At 45.9% G+C, this 22,520-nt stretch overlaps 1 protein-coding gene across 4 annotated transcripts in view; it reads left to right on the top strand.

Annotated features, from left to right (window-relative positions):
- Nucleotides 1-22,520, top strand: part of MAP3K13 (mitogen-activated protein kinase kinase kinase 13) — a 118,563-nt gene that overhangs the window by 73,113 nt on the left and 22,930 nt on the right. For 3 of the 4 annotated variants that reach the window (XM_090051505.1, XM_090051506.1, XM_090051507.1), the window contains 4 exons: nucleotides 6,501-7,075; nucleotides 15,527-15,710; nucleotides 18,246-18,437; nucleotides 20,298-20,456. In XM_090051505.1, the coding sequence (XP_089907631.1) occupies nucleotides 6,574-7,075; nucleotides 15,527-15,710; nucleotides 18,246-18,437; nucleotides 20,298-20,456 (1,037 nt within the window). In that variant the 5' untranslated portion in view covers nucleotides 6,501-6,573. The remainder of the gene's footprint in view (nucleotides 1-6,500; nucleotides 7,076-15,526; nucleotides 15,711-18,245; nucleotides 18,438-20,297; nucleotides 20,457-22,520) is intronic. The other variant, XM_090051508.1, reaches the window with a different exon arrangement.

The raw sequence follows: 22,520 nt of genomic DNA, 5'->3' as shown, positions 1-22,520 counted from the left end.
CGAAAGTGCATGGGTTTTTTTTGTGATGCTTTAATGCACATTAAAATAAGTTAATGCTCATTAAAGTACATGTGTCTATGCACCCCATTATTTGGAGTCAGACTGGGAAGCTAGCTCTGTGGCAAGAGCATACTCTCCTGCCACAGTTTTTCCCAATTTGATTCTGCAGGATGTACACAGCTCAGTTCTACCAAGGGTGGTGATGGTCCCTTGTGTAGTGGTGCTTCTGAAAGGAACTTGTGGCATCTTGGGGTGGCACAGCACCCCAGTTAAGAACCAGGACCACTTGCTTAATATCAGTGACTGTAAAGATGTTAATAGGGCTCCTTGCTAAAGAAGTCCCTGTGCAGAATGCTTTCTCTCAGTTAATTTGGGCAAATCCTCTGTTTCTCCACAAAACATACATACTGCAGAAAAGGACCTCAGAGTTACAGTGGACAATAACCTGAATCTGAGCCAGCGGTGTGACCTTGTTGCAAAGAAGGCCAAGAAAGAGCCTGTAAATTTCTCTTCCTCCCAATTTAAAGCGAATGACAAGCTAGAAGAAAATCATATATTCCTGTAGAGAGAGACTTTACAAAGGAAAGGACAAAACTATAACTCTTTTCCCCAGAAAACTGAGCCTGGTGCACTGGGCAACAGGAGAGGCATTCTCTTGATCAGTTTGGTTGACCTATTATTCAAAAAGTTAAAATCTTAGGGTAGCTGCCATCGCTGTGCCAGTGCTGATGAATTAGGGAAAAAAATGCCCCAACTGTTATAGATAACGTGGACTACATGTTCCTCCATAAGTGCTATTGGCCACTTACAGATGTGAAAAAACCCCTAAAACAAACAGCGCTTTACTTTTGGCTTGGTACACCCCCGCACTAAGCAGCCCCAAAAGAGGTATCGCATCAGTTTACCTGGCTAGCCCGACATCAGTATAGATTGCTTGCTTCTGTGGAGCTTTTTGGCACTTTTATCTAGTAGCTGATTGAATCATCTGTTGGATAAAACTGCCACAAAGGCCCTACTGAAGCACGTGATCTATATGATTGTTGGGCAAAAATAATGGTCTTCTTCCAGTTAAGCGTTGGTTTTTGTTTGTTTGTTTTTGTTTTTGGGGGGGTGCGGGGTTCATGTCTGTCAGCAGCTTTATTAACAGAAACTTATGAGGTTGTTTAGTAAGTCTAGAGAGAATAGTCAGGTTTGCATAATTAAAAAAGAAGTTATATTGATTGCCGTCCATGTCAACAGTAGGTTTTACTGTTAACATAAAACAGATTTAAAAAATTTCAGTTTCCTGGCAAGACATGACTGGCTTCTTCATACCTTTCTGGTAGAAGTATGAATTTGAGAAATCCGTCCAATTTTAGAATAGGCAGTGCCTATATTTCTTCCTTTTTTTTTAATGTATTAGAACAATGGGTGCAATCGACCTCTGAAAATCAGGCCAATTCTATTAGTACCCAAATATGGATTTTGATGCCTGGTTTGTGTCATCTACTTTTGAAAATATCTGTAGCCATTTTTCTGCCCACTTTATTACATCTGTAAAATGGGTCTACTTATACACCTCCCCTCCTTTACATAGTGTCAGCAGCAGCAGCAGTCCCTCAGTATGAGGCTGACAGTTATATAGCATAGTGCTCGACTTTTAAGATGTCTGTGCCCTGTACGTACAAACATTATTAGGCAACTTTTTTTCCCTCAGAACAGCCAAGACAGAAGAGACAAATGGATTGGAAGTCAGGAGACCTGGGTTTTGTTCTTGGCTCTCTGCTTCTGTTATGCTGTGTGACTTGGGGAAATCACTTCCCCGCTCTATGTATACTTCTGTTTAGATTGTAAGCACTGTAAGGCAGGAGCTACACAATGAGGCGCTGATCTTGGTTGGAGATGCTGCATGCTAACCTAATATAAATAACATCAGTGGTTAAATGAACTGCTTAGGAGGCAGTGCGGGCGAGTAGCTTTACTACTGACTTGTGAACCAAAAGATTTGGCTTTAACATCAAACAATTGTAAAGTACCAAGTTGACCTTCCAGTGCTGAGGCAGTATCTAATGTTGAGGCTATCCATCATCCAGTGGTATACCACATCATACTGCTGCTAGGCCTAAGGACAGAAAACAATAATGGCTTCATTTTACAAGCAGTGAGTGGACATTCATTTGGGGTACATGTGATGCTGTTTCAGGCAATCAGAGCTTAGAAAGTGATGAAAATATGATATCCACATCTTGATATGGAAAGCTATTAGTTCATGGTTGGCCCTGATGGCTCAGTTGCAGTTAAGGAGAGTTTTACTGTGAACCTTAGTACACCCATGGTTTTCCCAAAGTGTGCAACTTGTACTTCATATCCTTCTGGGCTGTGTGCTGTGTTACACTCTTTGTACATACCAGTACTGCTATGCAAGTAAAGTGGTAGACTGTCCAGACAGAGCTGTGATTATGCACATCTTTTTTAATACTGCATGGTACTTGGTGTGTGCCAGTCTCTTTGTATGAAAACCTTAACACTAATGGTTTGAATGTACTTCAGCAGAAGGTAGTAACTGCCATCTCAGAACAGAGCAGTGGCTCATTTTGTGCCTGATAGCAGCTCAAACCAAGAAACCACAGGGAAAGGAGGCTGCTGTACAAATAAAGGGCTGCATTTGAAATATGTAGGAAGCAGCCTGTGTTGGAGAGAAGAAATGTTGTGTCTTGCAAACTTTCCATGTCTCATGTCCTTCTGGCTCCCTGCACCTGCACTAGCTGGGCCCTGTTTTCCTAATAAATAGATTAAGAGGTATCAGATAAATTCATGCACATTTTCAAGCCTGTATGGCACACACTAGTTTTTTTAGGATTGTATCCATGCAGATATACTGTTTACTTTAAAATCACGGAGTTGATACTGCTTATGCACTTTCTGTCGACATGCAGAACATGGTGGTTATTTGTCTTACAGACACACTCCAGCATTGTGTGAAATGATAATAGGGTCATTTTATTGTTCTTAGAGTGATAGTTTTGTTCTGTGCACGCATTTGGTGGTGGTTACTTTAAACTCTCCCACATGCAGCACCATGAAACACTTCCTGAAACTAGCAGACAGATGTGGCCAATTATAGTGACATAAGTGAACTCAGATTCTCATTTGAGGCCAGATTCAACTCCAGTTAAGGGCAAAGGGATGACTGCAGTAGGAGAGAAATACTAGATTAACCACCCAAAAGTGATGCTCATTGTTTTTCACCGCAGGCTAGCCTTTGTCAGGCTACCTCACTAAGTCAACTACCCACAGGCTAACTAACCATAGTACTGGTGGCGGCAGGACTCTCTACCCACTATGTATGATCCCACAAGCGACAAGGTGGACAGCTGCCAATTCCATGCATGTTGCATATGGTTGAGGAAAACAGCCTAGAGCTACAGGACCCCTTCCCCCTACCAAACCTGCAAGTCTCATAAGCCACTTATTCCTCAGCCTTTTATCCTCCTCCATTTGTCTGATTTAAAGCCTGGAATCTGGGTAACACAACTCATTCTTAATGCACAGTTTCCATGAAGCAGTGCGTTTTGAAAATTATGTAGCACTAAGCTAATTTTGGCATCCTCTAAGTCTGCAGTTTCCTTTAGCTGCAGATTCTCCTGATTTCTGAGCCACTATTTTTAGGAGACTGCTTTTCCTCAATCCCTTGGTCTCTGGTACAGGCTTTGTTGTAGGTAGAGCTGGGCATGCTCCCTGTGTTTAGGTTCCTTAACACAGCTTCCATTGCAAAAAACCCAAAAATCTTGTGACTTCTTTTTTGAGAAGCTCAAACATGTCCATTGTTTGCAGCGGTCCTTTGAAGACCGGAAGGAACAATGTTCTAGAGCCTCAGAAGTTCCTTTTCTTTGTTTTTCTCGTGAATTTGAATTCAAATTTTGCAGTGTTTTATTTCCTTTTTCTTGCTGACATTGGTTTTCGTAGCCTGTAAACTACAAACCAATATGAACGTATTGAATTCAGGCCATAATAATGCTACTGCTGTTACCACACAGCTAATTGCACTGGGAACCTCAGAAGTGAACAGTTTCCCTAGGGGAGAGAGAGAAAGAGAAACCAGGCTCTCCCTGACTAGGTCCCTAGATAGAAGTATTCCTTCTGCTGAAAGGACAGCATTGTCCTGCTCCCAGTCTATGCAGTTGGTTTTGTAGCTCAGGCTGTACTGCAATTCTGCAGATTCAGGGTTCAAACCCAGTTAATGCTGCATGATAACAGTCAGAATAAATGCAGTTTGTTTTTACCTTTTTCCTTCAAAAAAATGATGGAATTATAGGCAAAATCTTGACCTCGTGAAGGAACATCTTGAGAAGCTGAATACCTTCAAGTCAGCCGGCCCTGATAATCTACAACCCAGGGTACTCAAGGAGCTGGCTAGCATCATAGTCCAGCCTCTGGCAGGGATCTTTGAAAACTCCTGGCGGTCTGGTGTAGTGCCCGAAGACAGGAAGAAGGCCAATGTGGTGCCTATCTTCAAGAAAGGGAGGAAAGTGGATCCGGCTAACTACAGGCCCATCAGCCTAACTTCTATCCCGTGGAAGGTCTTAGAAAAGTTTATTAAAGAGGCCATCCTTAATGGACTGGCTGACGCCGACATCCTAATGGATAGCCAGCACGGGTTTGTTGTGGGTAGGTCTTCTTGACCAATCTCATTTCGTTCTACGACCAGGTGACCTATCACCTGAACAAGGGAGAAGAGATTGATGTCATATATCTTGACTTCAAAAAAGCCTTCGATCTGGTATCCCATGATCACCTTTTGGTGAAACTGGCCAATTGTGGCCTTGGGTCCACCACGATCCGCTGGCTGGGACATTGGCTCCGTGGTCGGACCCAGAGGGTAGTAATTGATGGCAGTCACTCATCATGGTGTCCTGTGACCAGTGGGGTCCCCCAAGGCTCTGTCCTGGGACCCATACTGTTCAACATCTTCATTAATGATGTGGACATTGGAGTCAGGAGCGGACTGGCCAAGTTCACCGATGACACCAAACTTTGGGGCAAAGCATTCACACCAGAAGACAGGCGGGTGATCCAGGCTGACTTGGACAGGCTCAGCAAATGGGCGGATGAGAACCTGATGGTGTTTAACACTGACAAATGCAAGTTTCTCCACCTTGGGAAGAAAAACCTGCAGCATCCTTATAGGCTCAGCAGTGCTATGCTGGCTAGCACTATGGAAGAAAGAGACTTGGGGATCGTCATTGACCACAAGATGAACATGAGCCTGCAATGCGATGCTGCGGCTACTAAAGCGACCAAAATGCTGGCTTGCATCCATAGATGCTTCTCAAGCAAATCCCAGGACATCATTCTCGCCTTGTACTCGGCCTTGGTGAGGCTGCAGCTGGAGTACTGCGTCCAGTTTTGGGCTCCACAATTCAAAAATGATGTGGAGAAGCTTGAGAGAGTCTAGAGAAGAGCCACGCGCATGATCAGAGGTCAGGAAAACAGACCTTACAGTGACAGGCTGAGAGCCATGGGGCTCTTTAGCCTGGAAAAGCGCAGGCTCAGGGGTGATCTGTTGGCCATGTATAAGTTTATCAGGGGTGACCACCAGTATCTGGGGGAACGTTTGTTCACCAGAGCGCCCCAAGGGATGACGAGGTTGAACAGTCATAAACTACTGCGAGACCGTTTCAGGCTGGACATAAGGAAGAATTTCTTTACTGTCTGAGCCCCCAAGGTCTGGAACAGCCTGCCATCGGAGGTGGTTCAGGCACCTACATTGAACACCTTCAAGAACAAATTGGGGCCTATCTTGCTGCGATCCTATGACCTCAGCTGACTTCCTGCCCTTTTGGTGGGGAGTTGGACTCGATGATCATCCGGGGTCCCTTCCAGCTCTAATGTCTATGAAATCTATGACATCTATGAAAACCAGACCAGTGACTAGACTCTGCCCAGGGCCAGCAGGCATGGACATGTATGGGACTCCAACAGTCAAATTCTTTTATCATGGACGTGTCTGTACAGAGGGGGTGTTAAGCCAGGGTTGTAATCATGTAGTCACAGAGCTAGGCATCAGAGTTCAGCTTTCGCTCAGTTACCTGGGGAAGTCTCATGGTAGGTGACTCAGAGGAGACTATGCCGATGATCCAAGAGAAGTGGTGCTGGCTCCTACCTTGGGGGTCTTTAAAAGGAGGCTGGATGAACACCTTGTCGGGGTCGTTTGACTCCAGTACTCCTTCCTGCCATGGCAAGGGGTTGGACTTGATGATCGCTCAGGTCCCTTCCAACCCTACCAACTATATAGACACTGTGCTGAGCTGAGCTTCAGTGGGTGTAAATGTTGATTTTTTTTTTTTAATTAGTTGCAGTAATTTTCTAACAGTCATTGGGCCTCCAGTGTTATCTGTTTATCAGGTCATCATTACAAAAGAGCACACAAAAGGTATTCTATATAATAAAAATAAAATAGAAAATCAAAATAGAAAGCAAAGGTAAAATGTCATGTCTTGTCCCTTCTTCTCTCATTTCAGGTGTTGGGGCCACTTGTTGCATCTGAATTGCATGCTGTTATTTCTCTAAGCACCTACTTGGACTATCTGCTTCATGCACACTCATGGCACCATGGCCAATCCTCAGGAGCACCTGAGCTGGTCTTCCTCTCCAAGCATGATCAACAAACCTTTCAGTGAAGACAAAGACTTTGGTGGGACACATGGTGAACATGTGCCTGCTGGAAACCATTCTTCACCTGAGATCATAGATGATGTGCGAGAGAAGGGCTTGCTTCCAGCGGATATAATAGAAAATATGAGCAGTCCTGTCACAGCAGCAGTGTTGACCAGCATCAGTGAAGACTCCAGGGACCAATTTGAGAACAGCGTGCTACAGCTGAGAGAACAGGATGAATCTGAAACCACTGTTCCTCAGGGCAACAGTAATAATATGGATGGAGAAAGCAACGGTGGGATGGATGACATCAAAGTCCAGTTCAACAGATCAGGCAGTGGGAGTGGTGGGTTTCTTGAGGGACTTTTTGGGTGTTTGAGACCTGTGTGGAACATCATAGGGAAAGCGTACTCCACCGACTACAAACTACAGCAGCAAGGTGAGCCTGGCTTAAAAATGCATTTTGCATCCTTTCTTCCGTGTTATTTTTTTAAGTGATGTTTGCACCAGTGAGGAAACTAAGAGCAACTAAAAGCCTATTCCAGGCTTTCCTTTTGACGTTACCTAACATGCAGGCTTTACATAGGAAGCAGGTAGTCACCGTGTAGTGAATGGCCAGCATAGAATCCTATGAGCTAGAGACAGAGAAGACCACTTATATCCCTTGGCCTCTATTGAATCCTTGGGGCAAAATCTGAGGCCGAGACAGTTATTTAAATTACTAAAGCCTAGAGAAACCTTTTGGGAACTCCTTTAAGGTTCAGAGTAGTTTTGAATTACTAGTACACCATATACCAGGCAATCCGAATGCATGATTTTCCCCTGCTGAGTGTGTATGCCAGTGTTATATCTAGTCCAGTGCTAAACATGTGAAGCCTCAGGGTTTCCATCACTTCTCCATGAGACTCTTGAACAGCCTTATCATACACCTTGTGCAGTTGGGAACACTTGCCTTTTCAAATTTTATGCCATTCCTTAAATCTTCCCAACCCTCATAGTATACAATTCTCTGCTTTCTTGGTGTTTATACCTGTTTATTGGTGGGCACTTTCCTGGCCATGTGCTGTTTGTATTCAAACTATGCTTTTTATCAGGTGTGCTTGCATCCAGTGTCTAATCCTTTTACAAGGAGAAAGCTTACCTTATCCACAGAGAGCCCAAGCTTTCTAGCTATTTTGCTGGAATTATCCCAGGTCTTTGAGGTCTCAGATATGGACTTCCAAGAGATGCAGATTCCTCTCTCTCTCTATCTGGTGGTAAAACTGGTCAACCTGATTCTGTACTGGAGTTTGAAGGATATGTAGGAACATCCCCATTCTATCCTGATTTTTTTAAAATAGGTTTTTATACCATGCTCATGATAGTGGTGACTGACACCTAATGTGTTCGTCTCTCTCTCATCCTTTCCTGGATTGGACTAGGGTGGGGTTGCTCAGTGGGGTGTTTTAGTAGGGTTTTTGTTTGGTTTTGGGATCTTGTGGGGTTGTTAGGTGTTATTGTTTGTTTAAGTAGACATGGGGCTCTGTATTTGTTAGAGAAGGGAAGTTAAAAGAAATGTAAAAGCTGGGAAGGGATTTTTTTAGATCCTGGTGAGTTTGTTTCATGGTTTCACCACAGCCCCAAGAAGATTGGTCTCAGGCATCAACAAGCTTTGCCCTCATTGCAGAGAGCTCTATTCTGCTAGAGGAGTGAAGCTGTTGATCCTGGTCTTTATTCTTTTAGATACTCAAGACCATAGGGTGCCTTGGAGATAAGGACTGGAGACCAGGAGCTCGATACAGTGCCCTGTGAGAAACCAGAGTAACAGAAAGGATGTAAGACAGGGGCCAAGCCTGCAGAAAGTGTAAGCGACCCTGTAAGGCAGAGTCGGGTGAAAGTCTGGTTTGATGTGCCTGCTTTAGGCTACAGCTTTCTGCTGATTGTTGGCCCCACTGCAAGCTGGCAGAGGGGGGGAAGCCAAAGGCTTCCCCTGCTGGGGACTTTAAACCCTGCTCTGGGCACCATTAGCTGGGCAGCCTGGCGTAGGAGAGCAAAAGCTCCTGATGGTGGGGGGAGAAGAGGTTTCTTTCCTCCAGGGACTTTAAACCCTGTGCTGGGACACTCTGGCTGAGCAGCCCAGCGTGGAGGGGGAGTAGAGCCTTCTCTTCATGGGGGACTCTTAACCCTGTGCTAGGCAACTGTGCCTGGCTAGGTCTGGGGCCCGCACTGAGGCTGGTTTGACACCCCAGTGCAGTTCCCCAGCTGAGGTTCTCATCACTTGATTGTTGGACACCTGGCTTTCAACTTGCTGGTGCAGGGGGAGTCCAGGATCACAATCCCAGGCTTCCCCTGCACTGCCAAGTGTGATGCGACTGGGATCCGATCCCTGATCCCAGAATCACATGTCCTGCCATACATATGTGACCTGGCAGGAGGTGTGGTTGTTGGGGCCAGGGTCAGATCCCATTGCCCCTTTAAGTGAATACCTGTCAGTGGCCCCAGGCCCCATTTAATTCGAGATTGAATTGCTTGCCAGCTGTTTTTCATTCACAAGCTTGTCTCATCTGAGGTATCTTAGTAGTAGTGGCATGGCCATAAGTAGTGCGTGGGAGATGGGTTGTGTGTCATCTGCATGCAGCTAGTATTTGGGCCTTTTGTCGTGTCAGCAGCTTTTTTACTGCCTGCTGCTAGACAGAATTGATCTTTTGGGATCTCCCCAAGCCACTTACCTTCCAGAAAACAGCCTGGGGAAAGATTAGGCACTAGCAGCTGTCACCAAGAGCTGTTCTCTTCCATCCTTTCCATGAATCTCTGATGTTTGAAGTGCTGCAGCTTGATTTACAATGTCTGGTTTTGGAAGCTATGGAGCTTGAGTCTTGCCATTTCAGTAGGACTACCTGAAAGCTTAGACCATCTACCATGTTGGCCTATCCACTCTCCTATTTGCTGCATCTTTATGGGCATGGTATGCTTTGAAATGTGAAAGGAACTGGGAATCTAGTTCAGTGGCTTTTCTGCCCCAGCAGCAGTACATTATTTAAGAGCTTTTTGAGTTTGTGGCTGTTTGGACATCAGACCAAGAGTATCAAAATTGCAGGCCATGGGCTGGATCCAGCCTATGGAGTCATATCATGTGGCCTGCAGGGCTGGCAAAGGGGCCAGGAATTAGGAGGTAGAGCTTGCTGCCTAAATCCGGGGCGCAGAGCCTCATGGGGCATGCGTATCGGTGCCAGGGGGTGAGGGATGACTCCATGAACCCCATCCACTTACCCCACTCATGTCTGGATCCAGCCCATGAGGGACCCCATGGTTCAGATCCAGCTTCTGGGGGGGTGGGGAGGTGCCAGGATGAGTTTGACACCCCTGCATTAGACCCTGCGGGAATTAGGGTGACAACAAGTCAGAATGCTGCTTCACGCTGGAATTGCTATTGGCTCACGCAGCTGCATCCTTTGCATTTTATACAATGCTTGACATGCTTTAGTACTGTAACAGTTTCTCCTGGGGGGCAAACGGAGGCTCATCTACCCAATATGGAAACAGCATTTCTGTACTCATGCCCAAGAACCTCCTCCTTTGTGTTTGCATCCAGAAAAGGCAAAGACTTCATTTTCAGACTGGTTGACCCAAATTGGCTGGAGTTCAGAGCTTCCTTTACAGCACCTGTATTAGGATGCTATCCCCCTTAGGCTCACCATGTATTGCTAAGTAGCATAACTTCTCCCTTCTCTCCCCATCTTCTCCTGCCTTCTCTCTTGTGCCCCATCACAATCCCTCAGGCCAGCTGGAAGCAACCTCCTGCGAGTATCATCGGTACGCCACGTCCACAGAGCTCGAGTCTTGACATCTTTCAGAAGCACTGCAAGCCCTTTCTGCTCGGGCAGGCATTTAGCAAGCAGAACTAGGCCAAAATACTGTTTAGTGGGGTTCTGCTTTATTTTATTTATTCTAGCTGTCCTCTTAAGTTGTTCTGTTTTTCTTGCTGTAAGCCGCCAAAGCCTGTATTGGAAAGGGCAGCATATAAATTGCATAAATTAATAAGCAGACACTCAAATGTCCTAGGTGGTCCCTCCATATTTATTAAATAACAGCAGCTGCCAGGATTGCTGTTAGCACCTCTCTGGGCAAGGAAGTTGCATCCTTTTCTCTCTTCAGTGGCCCATGTCGTGATCAGCGGGAGGTTGGATTACTGCAGGGTGCTCTACATGGAGCTACAGCCTATTTGGAAAACTAAGTTGATGCACAACATGGCTTACGCTTTTATTACATCCTGCTTCCTGCAAGGAACATGACATGTGCTTCCTGCTCTGCATTTGCTGTCAGTTGATTTTTCTTGACCAAGTTTAAAATGCCGGTTTTGACCCACAAAGCCCTAAGTAGGTTGGATCCTCAGCACTGCATCTGCTTGTGCATGAGACTGCCAGCTGCAGTTTAAAGGCTTGAGCTACCTAAGAAGGAGAGGATTAAAGAAAAATAGGCTGTGAATGCAGGGTATTTCCAGGTAGGTGTCGTCAGCTCTAGAATTTCTTCCTGGGGTGCTGGTTGTAGCCGTGTTGGTCTAAGGACATAGGCAAACAATGTTCTTTGGGTAAATGTGATATCTTTTATTAGACCAACTAAATAACAATTTTTCCAGCTATTTAATTGGTCTAATAAAAGATATCACATTTACCCAAAAATTGTCTTCCAGAATTTCCTCCTTGCTATTATTATTGTTGTTATTGTTATATATTTTTTGTCTGCCAGAGCTTAGAGCTCAATTGAAACCTTAGTGGATGAGGCAAGGCTTGCGTGACATTTTTAGGGTCACTGTAGGCTAGTTGGATCAAGGAGCAGTTCACGTTGGACTTCAAATCCTTTTTCCAAAAGTTCTTTTTAACTTCCTATTTATAAATCATGCACTACCACTGCTGTGCTTTCTCTTCTGCCTGACCCCTGAGAGCGCTGCATTTGATAATTCCGTTTTGTTTTTCTGTGAACGATAGGTAATCTTGGTCTTAAGGCCAACATCATCTCACAGCAACAATTTGTTTCTGGAAAGCTAAGCCACTGAACCAATCTAGTTGTCTGCTCCAGTATTACCTTTCTGTGGGGGAGAGATTACTGTCTTTCTGCCCAGATGGTCCTTAATCACTCACACACACAAGTTCTCAATATATTTCAACCCTACTTCCACAATCCTCCAGTTGTATGGAGAAAATTTCTTCCCTGTGTGTGCTTACACCCAGAAGTATCAGGAAGTCTGCTACATCCTGGCAGAGAGTGCCACCAACCCTACCTGTGCTCCTGGGTGAAGGAGTTTAAATTAAATCCTGCTTGTTAAGTGCCAGGAGAATAATAGCAACCTCTGGATGTAGGACAGGGGTGGGCAAAATGGTGGATCTGGCCAGCAGTCGGATGCCGTTTCCCAGCAGCCCCTGCCTGCATGGCTGGGGCCAGGCTCCATGAAGACCCTAGCTGCAGCTGATCTGATAGCGCAAGAGTGGGGTTGCCATGGAGACCGCCCCTAGCCATGCTGGCAGGGTGTGTGGCAGGGCAGGGTGGGGGCCTGCTCTGGAGCGGCTGGGATCTTGCAGTGGGGGCAGCTTGGTCTGGGGCCAGGGCAAAGCTGCGATCTTCAGCCTGGATGCTCTGGGCAGGGGTGCACAGGAAGCAGACCATGGCTCTGCCCTTGCCCCTTGCAGTGGTGACAGCCTGCTTCTGAGCTGGGGCAGAGCCACAATCTGCTGCCCATGCATACCTGCCCAGAGCGTGCCGGATACAGATTGTGGCTCCCAAACCAAGCTGTACCTGCTGCAAGATCCCAGCAGGTCTGGAGCACCCCCTGCCCTGCTGTGCACCCTGCCAGCATGTCTGGGGTTGGTTTCCATGGCAACCCCAGCCTTGTGCTGCCATGGTGCAGTTGTGGCTGGGGTCTCCATGGAGACTGGGCCCAGCTATGCAGGCAGGGGCTGCTGGGAAACGGAGTCCACTGTCGGCCAGATCCTTTGCCCAGCCCTGATGTAGGGGCTGAAGCAGTGCTCATCCTGTCACATCTTGGTGTTGTATCTTGGAACAAGGCTTTGCCTTTCACTCTTGTGTGCAGGCATACATCCTAGGTGCTGGCATCACCCTCCCAAAATATTGACTTTAGATTTCACAGCATGCGGTCAGTATGGTGACCTGTCTGCATGTGGTGGTTCTTGTCAGTCTTCTGTGCAGGGGTGGATCCAGCAGTCACAGTGCACTTTGGCCATGCACTGCCTGTGCAGGGAGGTGAATGTGGGCTAATGCTGGATCTGCTCATGCTTCTTGGTGGATATGGGGTTGTTTGAGAATGGGGAATGCAATCCTGGCAGGGATTGCAGGGTACTGAGATGCTGGAGTGCTCAAATCACCCTCGCCTGTACCTGCCAGAAGTGCTTTGGAGGACACAGTCTACATCAGAGTCTTTATCTCACATTCTTTGCTCTGGGATATTTTGGGCCAACATCAGGAAAATTCAGTGCAGTCAAAAGTGAAGCTTGAAGCATCTTCTACATGCTGAGCCTGGTGCTGTCTGGTAGCACTGCATGATGGCAGCACTGAGGGGCATTGAGAACCCCTTGGTTTCAGAGGAAGTCTCGCTGCATCAGTGAAACTTACATGAGTGTGTTTTTCCATGTTGCTCCATGGTAAGCATGAAGGTTAATGGTTAGACTGAAGCTTACTCAATCAGACTATTCCTGATAGTTCTTAGATCTTGTAGGCCAAAATCATACCAGATGCAAACCATCTTTAGAAGTCTTATCCCACCCCTGAGCCCTGCAGTGACTTTCCTTCCTTATTATTGCGTTCTTTATTTTATCGCTGTAGCGTCACTCAGTCTGGATCGGACTCCATGTTGATCTAAGGTTTGTTTGCTGCTTTGTTCCTTTAGTAGTTTTTCCTGGACACCAAAGGAGTCGCTTTAATCTCCACACAGTGGATTCTATCATGGCTGCTAGCTAAAGCTATTCTGTGCGAGTGTCTAGTATGTGCAGGTAACAGATGCCATGGTTGGAAATGTCATTTTCCAGCTGGCCTCCTGTTTTTAGCTGGGCATAGTTTTCTGGGAGAATCTCTCTGATCCCAGTCTCTAGGTATCGAAGTTGGGACAGGACAGAACTCTTTTGGCCACCTGTGCTCTGGATGGTAAACCTTTTTGGCAGGCATGCCACAAGTTAAGCCCAAGCATCTTCTCAGGTGCCACTCATGCCTACCCTCAAGGTGCAGCTGATAAGAGTTCATGTCCTGGGCTGCTGGAATGGAGGCAGGGGGACGGGCTCAGACTTCCAGCTGCATGGAGCAGAGTGAGGGTAGGATGCTGCTGCAAAAGAAGCATCACCACCAGGAGCCTGGTTATTCCTTCCCAGGCCCTGCAGTTTTACATGGTAGCCAAGGACCCCAAACACTGAATTTGACAGCTGCAGGGCCAGGAAATGTACAGCAACCCAAGCCTTTGGCCTCCGTGTACCTTTAGAGCGAAAGCAGGATGTTCTCATCGTGACTGGGTCTGTCTCATCAAGTAAGTATTGAATGACTCTCAATTGTTACCTATACATCCTGTTTATTTAAGTTTTTCTACCATCACAGAAGGAACAAAAGAAGATATAAAAGGAAGTTTTGAAAAACAGCAATGGTTATTAAATGATCATAGCCTAGTTACCTACTATATTGGTTACAAAATCAGGTCCTTCCGTACAAGGAAATAAAAAAGGCAAGGACAGAATAACTCTTTTGTTCTTTATATAGCAAACACTTTCTTCTCAAGTGTAAAGAAATGCGTAATGTATTATGGCATAATAGCATTAGAGTTGAATGAAAGTAAACACTATACTTTCATCAGTAAACTTAATGTCCACACAACCTATAATTCCTTTTTAGGATAGATTTACACACAAATGAATGGTGTATATTGATCACTTTCAAATATATGAATAATGTTTCTGTAAATTAATAATGGTCCTTTTCACTGTTGGTTGAGTGCTATATTAAGTGATATTTCCCATTTAATGATACGCCCGTAGAAAAATTACATACTGAAATCAGGCTGATAAGATTAGGACATAACAAAGCACAGTTTATGCGTTAGGGTCTTTGGACAGCTATGTCATGGTAAAATACACATTTCTTTATGTTTGGGAAGGAGAAGATGCGGGTGTTTTATTATGCAGGCAGTGTTACACTGATGGTACAGTGGAACCCAGATAATTCACATGGTTAGATTCTCTTTCCCGGTAGAGACAAAGATTTAGCAGACAACTGTGCGAGACAGCTGAGGTGCCTCCACGAGGTAGGAAAATGGCACCCTTTGGCACTCTTTGAAGCAGAAGCAGCATTTCAACAGCTGTGTGCCTCCTTTTGGACTCAGCAGCCTGATGCAACCTAAGCGGGTCATGAGCCATCTAAATATGAATGATCCAAGTACTTCAAAACACTTTGTTGGTGATATCAAATGATGGGTTGGATTAGCTTGGTTGTGTCACTTACCAGCTCCAGCTGTGATCAGAACATTTGTTTGGCTGGTGATTTTATAAGCTGCCTATTGCTGGCCCCATATTTATTATTTTCCTTTCAGTCCCCTTCTTTATCCCCATTTTTTGGGAGCAAAACTCTTATGTATGTTTCCCATTGTTGAAATTAAGCATGTTTCTTTCTATGTGGGTTTGAATTAGATATAATTGTATGATTACTAATGTTGTAGAGACACTTGCTGAATTATGTGGTAGAGGGGACCTTAAATCAGGCAGCATCAGTCCACAAGGATGTTCAGCGCCTTGTCAAAAAGATGCTGGTCTCACAAGAGAGAACAAGGGAGCAGGCAGTTGCTGGCTCTAATGTGACCTTGCAGCAGAGTCCTTCATGACCTGGGAGATCTCTTTAGCTATGTCCCATTCCTGTGCATTGCCAGATACGTGGGAAGTCCCGTTTGAGGAGATCTCGGAGTTGCAGTGGTTGGGCAGCGGAGCACAGGGAGCTGTCTTTTTGGGCAAATTCCGGGCAGAGGAGGTGGCTATCAAGAAGGTTAGAGACCAGAATGAGACTGACATCAAGCACTTGCGGAAGCTGAAGCACCCTAACATCATCGCCTTCAAGTAAGTCTTGACTTTTGTGACCTAGGTGTTTTCTAGACACAAAATAACTTCTCTCTGTGTCAAGAGCAGGCCAGGTTTTGAGTTCCCAAGTTCAGGAATCTGCCTGATCCTGTCTTCTCCAATAGTTCTAACTGAGGATTTATTCTTTTCTTAACATTGCGGAGAGTCCCCACTAGATACAAGCCATGTGCTTTTTAACCACATTGCTAGTGCATGCAAGCAATGCACTAGCATTGCTTTACTGACTTGGAAGGATCCAGTCTTCCAATTGGGGTAAAAAAGAATTCAAAAAGAATTACCTTGAACCCTTATTTGGGTTTTAAAGTTCCCAGGGGCACCTCAGGAATCTTCCTGGACTGTAGCTTTTCTGTCTTAGGATAGGTTCTGGGTCTCATCCTGGCTAAGACAGGTCTGGAAAATTTGTTAGCTGGCTCCAGGATACTTTGTCCTCAGCAGTTCAAGGACCTTCTGAAATGGAAGGAATCTCTTTCTAAGGACTCTCTTAGAAAGGACAATTGTTTTTTCAAGTCCACCATCACTTAGAACCTGTTTCATCAAGGTACTTAAGCCCATGCCTGAATCTAAGCAACTGTCCCTTTGTTGCACAGGTATGATTTAATGGGAAACACTCCAAAGGGGGCCTCTTCTTTTCTCCATCACTGCTGCTACCCAGAAGTGCAGGCTTTCTGTGTGAAGTTATCATGAAAGCTAGGAGGGGCCTGGCTAATGCAGCAATGGAGCAGGTGGTGTGCTGAGTTGGTTTGGGCATGTAGCCAATCCACCTACATGGCTGCTGCTGTCCAAAGCACATGTTGGGAGTAGGAAATTCTGCTTTAGGGGACAGAGGTGAGGCAGTCTGCACATTGCTCCTATCCAAAGTTAACATGTTGCTGTTGGCAGGATCTAAATCCATTTATTGTAAAATGTAAAGGCAAGAGGACCAGTGATGTCAGCCTTTGCCAAGCCCCTTTCTCTTTAAAGGGCTGAACAGAATTGGCATAAGCTTGCTCCTCAGAGCAGACACAGCACTAAGCTGTGTATAACTGGCTTTACCGTTCTGTGATGCAGGCCAGTAATTTCCTGGTGAAGATTGCTGCAATCTGGAGTGCTGTACAGAACATGCACTTAATCTGTGTCCTAAGGTGTCAAGGGTCTGCTGCAACGTGAGTACTGCCACGATGGCGGCAGCCAGATAAAATTGCACCGTTTGCAGTCCTTCTGCATTAGGGCTCTGACCAGCCTAAAGCAGTCAAAGCTGGCTTGGCTGTAGCTTTTCCCAATCTGTCACCCTCTCCATCCCAGAACAGGACAGTTCCACCCATGTGCCTCTTGTTCCAGAAGGAGGATACCATGGGGAAGACCAGGAAGGGCTACAGCTGAGCTAGCTCCTGCCTTCTTTGGGATGATCAGAGCCCCAGTGCAGAAGGGCGTGTACCACCACCCTTCCCTGGTCTGGCTGTGCAGCAGGAGCAGGGTAGTTTTATCTGGAGGCAGCTGCACCTGGTTGAGAATCATTGAGGTAACCTGAGGCAGCGCCAGCAGTGGTTCTTAACGAGGGTCAATTCAGAAAAATAATGGAGGGGTTCCCTGACTTGGAAAGGTTGAGAGCCACTGCCCTAAGGAAACCACGCACTGCAGTCAAAGATCTGAATAATATAAAATCATTATAAGTTTGAATTCACTCCCTCAATAATCTAAGTGGTGCTTGAGGATCTTCCAAGCTAATGGAACTTTATTTGAGAAAGATCTTTACACAGTGTTAATGTTAAACCATGAGATGGGCAGAAACGATTCCTTCACAGCTTAATCATTGTCTCCCAGTATCTACATAGGGGAAGAGGCTTTCTGTCTTTAACCTAGCATAGACATTCCCAAATTTTTCCTATTGTGTACCCTCTTCCAAATTTACCAGCTGCCTGCATACCCCTAGTAGCATATGTTTTAACCCCTTAAATGCCAATTGCTATTATAATGCAAATTAAATCGGCCATTACAGTTTTTCCCGCATACTCCCACAGAGATGTCTTGCATACCCCCAGGGGTATGCATACCACAGTTTGAGACCCCCAATCTAGCAGAAGAATGTGAGTAAGTTTCAAGGGTTGGAAGATGAAGTGGAGTTAAGACTAGAGATGAAGGTGCAAATTGTTATTCTGAAGGTAATTAACCACAGGAACCACTTAACCTAGGACTGTGATGGATTCTCCAGGGCTTACAGACTTTGCATCTAAAGCAAATTGTTAACAGATGTAGCACGTCTCAAACAAAAGCCATGAGACTGAGGTGGAGCTCATCTTGGGAGAGGGCCTCTGGCCTCAGAGGAACTCAGTGCTCCATTTAGGCTTCAGTGTCTCACTTCAAAAGCTGCTGAGTGTTGCTGGCTTCCATGACCGTAAGCAAGAGGTGAGCACTTGACATCTCTGACAACGAGGTCATAATGGTGTATTTTTTGAGTTCCGCAGCTCCCTTTGATCCTCAGCATCGGACTTCCTTTTTATTAACTTATACAATGTATGTGTGTGTTTCCTCTGCTAGGGGAGTTTGCACTCAAGCCCCATGTTACTGCATCATCATGGAGTACTGCGCACATGGGCAACTATACGAAGTGCTGCGAGCGGGTCGGAAAGTCACACCTCGGTTGCTGGTGGACTGGTCCACAGGGATTGCCAGTGGAATGAATTATTTACACCTTCATAAAATCATCCACCGAGACCTCAAGTCACCAAAGTGAGTCCTTGGGTGCTTAGAGCTTAAAACTCAAACGTGCTTTCAGGAAGAGACTTGAGAGAGAATTCTCCTGGCAGTGGATGCTGAGTTAGATTAAAGGCCCTTAAAGTTTCTCACGGTGTGGCTCAGAACTTGACAGACTTGTCTTGTATCTCCTCTCTGTTCTGGTCCATCACTGCACAGATCCTGCTCACTCCAAGTCATGTTAGCATGACATCCCTGTGGCATCTATACCAGTTGCTTATGTGAAAAGTAAAGGAAATTTTTCTGTAACAAGATGGTATTTTTACCCAGTTTGACAGAGAGCTCTTCACTGTATCTCTCCTTGTTTTTCTCTGTCATCCTCCTGCTTTCTTAATTGTGTATCCTTTTCCTTCCCTGAATCCACACTCCTGTTGATACTGCCCAGCTATCTCATTTTCTTCTTCCCTGGATGCTTCTCTTTCTGCCTGTCCAGCCTCATGCTAGGGGACAGTAGTGCTATTATTGTATCTGGTAGTATTTTGATTGTAAATCTTTTAGAGGGTGTTTCTTAAGTAGTTGGGGCAGCAATCCAAGAGTCCTGGCATGAGAATGCCTTTAGACACGTGATTGCTTTGTTATAGAAAACTTGAATATAAAAAAATTCCTACAAATAGGTCTCAGTTTTCCTTTGTTAGTCCTCTAATTATACTGTGTACAGTGAATTTCTGTGGATGGTTATTACATCCTTTGTTGCTGTAGCCATTTCTGTTAAAAGCACAGGTTTACAGGAAGAACAGTTTGGAATCTCCTCCAAATATAGCCCACCGTGAGGTACCCGCCTGTGACTCCATTGCAGTATGTTTACAGCAGAATTGATTTTGGCCCCTGGAAGTCAGAATCAAGAGTTCAGAAAAAAGTACCATAAAGAGAGAGTGTCAGAGCTCATCAGTGGAACTGCAGCATTATTCACCCTGTACTCTGGCCCACGGCAAAGCAGCCTTATCAGCTCTTCTCCCTGATTTAAAACGGGACATTTGCTAAGAATGGCTGTAGCACTCTACCCTGCAGGGACTTTGATTAAAATGGAAGCTTAAATTAGGAAATGTTAGAGATGTGATCTCAGAGGAAAGAGTTATGTGCCGTGCAGCTGTGTGGTTTGTGAGGAGTTGGGTTCTGGTACCGTAGAAAGAAGGGGCGCCTATACATGCTCTGATGCGCTGTAATTACAGCACATTGTAGTTGCTGCAGCATGGTAATTACTATGTTCCAGCAAATGCCAGCATCTCCTGTATCAGCATCCCCGCGGTGAAAAATGATGGCAAGGGTACTTTAAAGCTTGTTTGATGAGCTTTAGTTAAAGCGCCCCTGCCACCATTTTTCAGCACAGGGACAGTGATACATGAGACTATCCAGGCACTTTAATTAGAGTGCCTCTGAGAGCCATGTATAAATGATGAAAGAAACTAGGATTGGTAGGTTGGGAGACAAATCTATCCCTAGTGAAGATATCAGGTCCGATTGCTGAACAGGTTTATTCCAATGTCACTCCTTCCCATGTTGCCATAAAGACTGGAACTGTAGCAGTGGTTAGGAAAAGGTTGCTCTAAGCAGAGGAGAATAGGCAAGAACTGGCCAGTTGACGCTATTTGCTGATTAGATTTTTAAAATCTGCATGCTTTAGGTTCAGCGATTGAGGGCCAGGTCAGGCACTAACTTCATGGGTGCCTCAGTTTGCACATCTGTTAAATATATATATATATAGCTAGTATCTGGCAGTGGGGTTAGGTGGCTTAAGCAATATATGTAGAGAGATTTGAGCTCCTCTACTGAAAGCTGCTGTAGAAAGGCAAAGCATTTTTCTCTTTGCTGACTCTGTGTGGTTTTCTCTCTCTCTAGTGTATTAGTCACTCACACAGATGCAGTAAAAATTTCAGATTTTGGCACATCTAAAGAACTCTGTGATAAAAGTACAAAAATGTCCTTTGCGGGAACCGTGGCTTGGATGGCCCCAGAAGTGATACGCAATGAGCCTGTCTCTGAAAAAGTGGATATCTGGTGAGTTGCCCTGTTACTTTAATTGCTGATCTTCACCTTTCTTTCAGCTGGTGCAGTCTTCCTCATGTTCCTGTATCCAAAATTCTTCCTCACCATTAGGTTGTCTCATTGCTCTGTATGGAACTGTTTCTTTCTCCTGAGACCTGCTCAGCGGTAGAAGTGCTGGCAGTGAAGAGTGGAGTTACGAAAGCAGCAAAAATGAAATATATTTATTCATATGTTTAGAACCTCAACATCAAGGATGGACTCCAAACCGCAGCTAGAGCCTGTGTCTTTATGATCTTGTATGGCTTCCAGTGACTTGGGCAGAAACCCATGTATTTCCCATCCTGTGCATGATGGCGTCTCCCATCCTACTCAGTGTCCCTCTGGAGGAATAGAGTAGGCACTCTGGAAGAGTGTTTGCTCTATCTGGGGCTGTTCTAGACAATGGGTGCTCAACCCCCAGCCCATGGGCCAGATTCACCCCACAGTGTCATGCCATCCAGCCTGCCAGACTCCTCATGGGTCTGAAAACTTGGCGGTGGGGTAGCGGTGTCAGTGTTAATTGATGCTCCCCTGCTCCCAGTTTTCTGGACCTGCAGCTGGATAATGTGCCCTGCCCACTTGCCTGGACACAATAAAGTGTGGTCTGAGTGGCACAAGGTGGATATGGGCAGTGTGGGGCCTAATTTGGGCACTGTGAGGCTGGTCACAGGTGGTGAGCCCGTGGATCTGGCCCATGGACTGGCCCTGTGCCATTCATTTGGCCCATGGAGCCAAAAGATTGAGCGCCACTACTCTCAACAGTAGTTTCTGTTTCTTCTTTCCACTGATATGGAAACAGAGCAAAGAAACAGCTGCTTGGTCCTTTAATAGCAGGGGGTTGGGGCTGGTACCCTCACCCTTTCCTCAACAGGACTTTTTATTGCAGTGTTTGAGAAGGATTACCATAGTAGTGATTGATGGTAAGTTGGGTGACAGCGACCCATCCGCCGTAAAGCTGGCAAGTCAGTCAGCAACACAGAAGTCCTTGACTTCAGAAAAGCCGACTTTGACAAGCTCAAGAGGCTAGTCAGTCAGGCCCTCAGGGACCATGACCCCAGGGAGATGGGAGTTCAAGAAGAGTGGTTGCTTCTCAAGGAAGCGATCCTCAGTGCACAAGCTAAATCTATTCCAACACGGAGGAAAGGCAACAAGAAGGCACAGCAGCCCCCCTGGCTCTCCAGAGACCTAGTGGACCTGCTGTGGCTAAAAAGGAAAGCCTACAAAGGATGGAGGACGGGATTCACCTCCAAGGAGGATTACTCCGTGCTGGTCCGGTCCTGCAGGGAGCAAACCAGGAAAGCCAAGGCTGCAACTGAACTCCAACTAGCTTCAGGCATCAAGGACAACAAAAAGTCCTTTTTCAGATATGTGGGGAGCCGGAGGAAAAGCAAGGGCAATGTTGGACCCCTGCTAAACCAGATGGGGCAACTGACAACTGACGCCCAGGAAAAAGCCAACCTATTAAATAGGTACTTTGCGTCAGTCTTTCATCAGTCACACGGGATGCCCATGCCTGCTATGGGACAGGGAAATCTGGGTGAGGGGGATCCCCTACCCTCCATCAATGCTGACCTCGTGAAGGAACACCTTGAGAAGCTGGATACCTTCAAGTCAGCTGGCCCTGACAACCTGCACCCCAGGGTACTCAAGGAGCTGGTGAGCATCATAGCCCAGCCCCTGGCACGGGTCATTGAAAACTCCTGGCGCTCTGGTGTAGTGCCCGAAGACTGGAAGAAGGCCAATGTGGTGCCGATCTTCAAGAAAGGGAGGAGTGGATCCGGCTAACTACAGGCCCATTAGCCTGACTTCTATCCTGGGGAAGATCTTAGAAAAGTTTATTAAGGAGGCCATCCTTGAGGGACTGGCCCAGGCTAACATTCTAAGGGACAGCCAGCACGGGTTTGTTGCAGGTAGGTCTTGTTTGACCAATCTCATTTCCTTCTATGACCAGGTGACCTATCACCTGGACAAGGGAGAAGAGATTGATGTCATATATCTTGACTTCAAAAAAGCTTTTGATCTGGTATCCCATGATCA

The sequence above is a fragment of the Crocodylus siamensis genome, chromosome 6 (genome assembly GCF_052110815.1).
Source record: "Crocodylus siamensis isolate JL-2025a chromosome 6, ASM5211081v1, whole genome shotgun sequence".
Taxonomy (NCBI): Eukaryota; Metazoa; Chordata; order Crocodylia; family Crocodylidae; genus Crocodylus; species Crocodylus siamensis.
This window is presented reverse-complemented; position numbering and strand designations above follow the sequence as displayed.